General features: G+C 40.7%; 2 protein-coding genes across 4 annotated transcripts in view; one reads left to right on the top strand and one right to left on the bottom strand.

The window, feature by feature from the left end:
- LOC116075755 (zinc finger protein 14-like) overlaps positions 1–6,196 on the bottom strand; it is an 11,669-nt gene extending 5,473 nt beyond the window's left edge. Inside the window, exon 1 of the mRNA XM_031349089.1 lies at positions 6,073–6,196. Coding sequence (XP_031204949.1) covers positions 6,073–6,093 — 21 coding nt within the window. The 5' untranslated portion in view covers positions 6,094–6,196. The remainder of the gene's footprint in view (positions 1–6,072) is intronic.
- LOC116075758 (cytochrome P450 4F6) overlaps positions 6,085–7,054 on the top strand; it is a 41,723-nt gene continuing 40,753 nt past the window's right edge. Inside the window, exon 1 of one of the 3 annotated variants that reach the window (XM_031349103.1) lies at positions 6,085–6,485. The gene's annotated coding sequence lies outside the window, so the exon portion shown is untranslated. The remainder of the gene's footprint in view (positions 6,486–7,054) is intronic. The other 2 variants (XM_031349099.1, XM_031349101.1) reach the window with 2 other exon arrangements.

Here is a 7,054-nt window from a genome sequence, read left to right as displayed (position 1 = left end):
ATGAGGTCATAAATTTGGATATGAAGATGTTTTTATTATATGGCCATGTGAATACTTCCTTTATATTTCCTAATCATATAGCTAGATCATCAGCTAACTGTAATTTTACTTCTTTGATGAAATTCCATATCGCTGGATGAATTCACATTACATCAACCAACCATGTGTAAGATTTTTTTTTTATCTCTGTGTTTACATATGTATGGATTTTCTCTTTCCTTGATTACCTATACCATGAAAAGGTTGAAGCTAATTCTCAATGTAGTTCTAGAATTTTCACAATAATTAAAGATCCTGAATAGATTTTCATGCTTTTGCTGGTTACTTGAACTTCAATAGTTTGTTTATTTCATTTGCCTGTTTATGCAGATTTCAGTTTCATATTTCCTCCACTAAGTTCTTTATATATTCAAGCTATTATCCCTGTCAGATGTCACATAGCCGATTGGTTCCTACTCTACAAATTGTCTCTTCGTTCATTTCCATTGCTAAGCAGTTTTTTCATTTGATAAAATCCAATTAATGAGTCCATGCTGGAGTCCTAGTCTGAAAATCACCCTATGCCTTTGTCTGCTATGTTTACTCTCATACTTTCAAAGACTCCAGTGGATTCATATTAGGCCGATTATTACAATGAGTGACGGTAAGGGTAACAGTCACTATTCTTTTTATAAATACCCAGGTTTTATAGCACGAATGATTACAACCAACAGCTGGATCTAGTGGCATACACCTTTAATCTGGTCCTTGCTCTTCTCTTAAGCATCTCTTCCAGGGTAATGGCATAGCTGTGGCCATGTGCTTTGTGGTTCTAGTCACCTGGAACTTCATCCTTTCAGGGTAATGGCATAGCTGTGGCCATTTGCTTTGTGCTTCTAGTCACCTGGAACTTCATCCTTTCACTTTTCCTCCTTGTAAGGTTCAGATATTTAACATTTTTGTGAAGATGAAATAACATAAAATGAAAAACTCAGTGAATCAATGAACACAACAGACAGCCTACACAACACTCTAGATAAGCAGAAGAAGGAGAATATGGAGCTTGCAATCAGTAAAATACTACAAACAAATTATCAGGAGACACACCAAAAAGTTACCATCACCACAACAACCAAGAATCCGGGATTGGATAAGGAGTCAAAACCTAAATTAAAAAACAAAACAAAAACAAAGGAATGGGGAGCTGAAGAGATGGCTTAACACTAGAAGTCCATGAGATAGGGGGAAGAGATGAGATTAAAAAATAAAGTCAAAATGAGTCTATTCAATAAAATTATAGCAGAAAAAATTTCAAATCAAGAAACACATCCAGCCGGGCAGTGGTGGCGCATACCTTTGATCCCAGCACTTGGGAGGCAGAGGCAGGCAGATTTCTGAGTTCAAGGCCAGCCTGGTCTACAGAGTGAGTTCCAGGACAGCCAGGGCTATACAGAGAAACCCTGTCTCGAAAAACCAAAAACCAACCAACCAAACAAACAAAAAAGACATCCAAACACAAAAGGTACTTAAAACTCCAAACACATGAGAACAGAGCAACTTTGGAACACACAGTACAGAAGTCAAAAAAGAACAAAGTAGTGAAGTAGTATTATAAGCTTTAAGAGGAAGACGCTGACTCACCAATCAAGGCAAAGCCCCAAACCAGGAAAGTACACACTGATGGGCTATGCTGAAGAAGTCAGCAACACGCTTATGTGTAAACAAATATTCACACGGGTACAGCATTACACACAGAAAAGAGAACAAGGTTAAATGTATGGACAGAGGAAAGATGGAGTGCAGGCACTAGACAGTTGTGAATGACGATAAAAACCTAAGTGTTTTTCTAGTTCTGATTCTGCCATGGACTTTTGGGTTTGGTGGTGAATAAGGGCATACGTTCAATACTGAAAGTGTACATTTTAATGTGAAGTTCTACAACTTCTATCCAAATGCCAATCCTAACTATATATGTTCACTGAGTTGTATGACTTTGGGTCTGGTTAATCTTGGCGTGTAAAATTTTAATTTGTTTGCATAGATTTTATTTATTTACTTATTGTTTTTAAAAATACAGCTTTTTTTTTTTTTTTTGAAAATGTAAGCCAAGCACAGTAGTGCACACCTTTAATGCCAGCACTTGGAAAGCACAGGCAGGCAGATCTCTGTGAATTTGAGGATAGCCTGGTCTACATAGTGAGTTCTAGGACAGCCAGACCTATATAGTGAGACAGTGGAGGAGAGGAAGGAGAAATTAAGAGGCAAACCCTCAAGGCCAATAGAGAAAGAAAAGAACAGTAATCCAACCAAACAGAAAAACAACCAATAAAAGTCACAGGAATTGCTGGGCAGTGGTGGCACATGCCTTTAAGTCCAGCACTCAGGAGGCAGAGGCTGGTGTATCTCTGTATGTTCAAGGCCAGCCTGGTCTACAGACCAAATTCTAGGACAGTCAAAGCTGCATATCCCTGTTTTGAAAAGAAAAAAAAAAAAAAAATGACAGGAATTAGTAAATTTCTCAGTGATGACCTTAAATGTGACTCAATTCTCTTTTATTAGAGACTGGCTAACTGGATTAAAAAGTTAGATCCAAGATCTGGAGTGATGGTTCATCTGTTAAAATCACTTGCTTGCTGAAGATCTGGCTTGAGGACCCAGCATTCTACATGGTAACTAACCACTATCTGTATGTTCTTCAGCTTCAGAAGATCCAACAGCATCTTCTGGCTTCTGAGGGCACCAGACACACTCCATATACAGACGTACGCACATACACACACACACACAACTGCTGAAGCTCTCGATTTCAAAAATACTAATGGATCTAGGTCAGCTATATCTTCATACAGTAGTAAGAAGGGAATTCAGTAGTCTATTCTTATTCTTAGAACATCCAAACTAAAAATTTACAAATATACATAGCAGTTAAACTACACCACAGATTAAATGGGTATAACAGATAAAACAACATCTCATCTGAGAGATACAGAATATATTCTTTTCAGAAGCCCATAGAACCCACTCTAAAATAGACCACATTCTAGGGTACAAAAAAAAAAAAAAAAAAAAAAAAAAAAAAAAAAAAAAAAAGAATGAAAGAAAGAAAGAATGTATTATATCTTATTAAATAAACCAAAGAAATAACACTAAAAATTGATGTAAAGGAAAACTTAAGAAAAAATCAACAAATGGAAAATGAACATCTTGAATATCCAGTAAGTCACTGAAAAAAAAAAAAGAGTAAATTTTTAAATTCTTAGAATAAATGTAAAAGCAAAAAATGCTGTGATCTTTGGGATATATACCTATTACAATATAGGAAGAAAGGTTATAACTGTGAGTGCTTATAATAAAAAAGAGAGATTTTTAAATAACATAATGATGCAAATACATGGCCTTAGAAAAATGAGAATAAGCCAAAGCCAAAGTCACACAACATTAAGAAATAATAAAGAGGGCCGGGCGGTGGTGGCGCACACCTTTAATCCCAGCACTTGGGAGGCAGAGGCAGGTGAATTTCTGAGTTCAAGGCCAGCCTGGTCTACAGAGTGAGTTCCAGGACAGCCAGGGCTAAACAGGGAAACCCTGTCTCAAAAACCAAAAAAAGTAAAAATAAAAAAATAATAATAATAAAAAAAAGGAAATAATAAAGATCAAGAAAGAAAGTATGAAACGGCCACAAAAAGAATATACTAAACCAAACAGCTGTTTTATAGAAAAAAAAGAAAAAAGATTTGCAAGCACCTAGCAATATCAACAAAACGAAAGAGCATACATTAATAAAAAGAGAGATGACTTGGCGAGGTTACAAAGAGAGATGACTTGGCGAGGTTACAAAAGGTCCCAATAAAATGCAGAAGAACGTCAGATAATACTTTGAAAACTATTTGCAAAAACCTGGAAAATACATAAGAGATGAACAACTTGCTAGGCACAGATGACATACCAAATAAAACCAAGAAAATAACAATCTAAACACAACTACAAGAAATAACAGGTAAAAAACAAAAATATCTCTCTCAGACTGACCAACCCAGATTTTCTCAATGGTCAAAAACCACACTGTCCAGAGCTGGAAAGATGACTTAGCAGTTGTGAGCACATACTGTCCTTTCAGAGGACCCAAGTTCAGTTCCCAGCATCCACAAGAGCTACTGACGACTGCCTATAACTCCAGTTCCAAGGATCCACACCCATTTCTGGTCTCAGCAGGTACCCCCACACAGGCAGGATACACTCAAAAATATTTATATACATAAAAATGTTTTTAATGTAAAAAATAACAAGGAAATTACACTCTCTAGAAAAACTAACAACTACCTGAATTAGAAAGGAAATGAAAATATTAAAATTTTTCCTAAGAACTATAATCCTGATAAGAGTTCTGTTTGGTTTTTGTTGTTGTTGTTTGTTTTGGTTATATGTAACAGGGTCTCACTGTGTAGCCCTGGGGGACGGTGAACTCTGAGATAGGTCTGTCCGATGGGATTAAAGAAATCCCTTCCATGCACTCTAAATTTGAAGAAGTAGTCTAGGGCTAGCTAAACAACAAAAAATTATACACAGTGGGTGGCAGGAGAGGGCGGAAATCACCTATAATCCCAGTGTAGTCCCCTCTTAGGAGTTGTCAATATGGAGGCTCTATGGCCGCACCAGGACATCTCAGCCTGGAGCTGTCACAGGAGCTGTCCACAGTGGCAGCATCTCTTCTCCAGCCTCTCCAGCCTCCTGGGGCAGCTCCACAACGATGGCACAACAGCCAACGCAACCTGAAGCCAGGAAGGACTTCCCATCTTAACCCATGGGCCCAATGCAAGGGAAAGGATGAAAACAAAACAAAACAAAACAAAACAAAACAAAACAAAACCCACCAGTCCCTTAACAGGAAATCCCAAGCTCAGGACTTGAACTCACACCACACCTCAATCTGGAAATTTCTGTCCTGAAAAACTCCACCCTCTAAGAAATCCTATCCAAGTCCTGCCCTTTGTCCAATTCCCCAATGTCAGTCAGCTCCTTGGAACAGAGGCCAGCCATCCCTGGATTTGTCCCTCCAATAAGTCCCCTTTATAAGATTTACTGCCTGGAATGACCTGGGAGCTGCAACACCTCCGCTGAGGATTCCTCTCGGAACTGTGTGGTTCCTGGGCTCCCGTGTTTCAGGATGCTCTTCCACTGGGATGCCTTTTCCCTTCAAAACTGTATATATGGTTCCTGGGCTTCCAAGTCCCGGAATATCCTCCCATCTGAGCAGAAACACAACTAGCACTGTGGAGGATCTGAGTTCCAGGCTAGCTTGGTCTACATAACTATTTCCAGACCAGCCAACCCTACACAGTGAAATCCCGTGTGAAAAGACAGAACGACACAATCCCTGCCCTGGGCTTTTTCACCGCTATCAAGGAAAAGTTCTTCAAAATCTACCTTTTGCTTCAGAAATGATCAGCTTAATTGATCAGTACATACATATTAAATTTTTAGGTAAACTTTAATTTCTCTCCATTCTCCAAGTTAGGAAGTTTTGCCTATCACAGTTAACAAATCCAGCTGTGTTCGCATAAAGCGAACTCAGGATGAGGGATGGAGATACAGGTCTATGGTAAAGCGTTCGCCTAGCCTGAGACCTTAGGTTCAATCCCTAGTACTTAAAAAAAAAAAAAAGAAGCTGAAAAAACAAACAAACAAAACCAACTCTTCAGGGTGACCATAGTGTAAAACTAAAGCAGGAGACAAGGAAACGAAAAAGTGCAAAACAGTGTACTCCACCCACGTGCCTTCACCGCAGTCTGGACACAGCGTCACCAACTTGCCAGCTGCAATGTCTGCGGAGGCGCAGGTTCGCGGCGCAGGCTCATCATGAGAGGACTAGAAACTGGGGAGGAAGCAGCTTCGAAGGGAAGGAACAGGACTGGACTGGAAGCCAGACTCTGCTAGCATAGTACACAACTCAAACGCACCCGGGTTGAGGTCGCCACTACCATAGTCCACCTCAAACTGCTGCACACACGTCGGGCAGCCGGCGCCACCTTGCAGCAAAGCCGCGGCAGTGTCAGACCCGTCCACCCACCTTCCAAGAGTCCAGGGCACACTCACCATTTCCTGCTTCTGGTGCATCCAGGCGTTCTCCCTACGGAGCCACAGTCGGCAGAACAAGCACCCGGGAAGCTCAAGCACAACTCTCCTCCCTCCAGCTACCCGGAACTCAAATATGGCGGCAAGGGCGCCACCCTCCACTATCCGTGCTTCTTATTGGATAGCTCAGAGGAGTAACAGTGTCTCTGGTTGATGAATTATTCCGGACCCAACTCCTTAGAACTGTTATCAGGTCCCGCAGCGAAATAGGTCTGTAAGTACAGATTGCAACAACTGCCCCGTCCGGGTTCATACTTTTTCTCTGAAATAGACCTGATTTCATCCTGGAGGGTTATCATATTTTAGAACACAGCCCAGCCCGGGAATGGTGGTGCACATTTTTAATACCAGAACCCGAGAGGTCGAGGACGTCTGTAAGTTCCGTGCTAGCTTTGTCTACATTAGTGAGTCCTGAGCCAGCCAGAGATAGTGAGAATTCTCCCCCTCTACACACAAACACACCACACACACACACACACACACACACACAGGTCCAGGGTTTCTGAAAGATTTGTTAATTTTTATTTTTACTTATGTGTCTGCGTGGGTGAATCCGTGTGTGCGCGAGTGGTCACGGAGGCCGGAAGAGGGCGTCAGACCTCCACTCGCTTTTCCATTGAGGCAGGGTTTTTTTTCTTTCTTTCTTTCTTTCTTTCTTTCTTTCTTTCTTTCTTTCTTTCTTTCTTTCTTTCTTTCTTTCTTTTTTCTTCACTCATCACTTTACCTGGGGCTCGGGTTTCTTTGGCTAATGAAACCCAGCTAGCCACAGCGACCCTCTTATTTGAGCCGTCCTCATAGTGTTTCCGAGATGTGCAGAGGATCCATAATGTGAGTGTTGGAATCTGAACTCCAGTCATTGGTATTTATCGTGCGCTCTTAACCACCAACTCTCCAGCCCTACTCACAGCCTCTTGTGCTCGGCGGGCTCTTCCTGTTTTTTTGT

This window comes from Mastomys coucha, unplaced genomic scaffold (assembly GCF_008632895.1).
Source record: "Mastomys coucha isolate ucsf_1 unplaced genomic scaffold, UCSF_Mcou_1 pScaffold4, whole genome shotgun sequence".
In the NCBI taxonomy this organism is placed as follows: Eukaryota; Metazoa; Chordata; class Mammalia; order Rodentia; family Muridae; genus Mastomys; species Mastomys coucha.
Note: the sequence above shows the minus strand (reverse complement) of the source record. Positions and strands in the feature narration are given on the sequence as shown.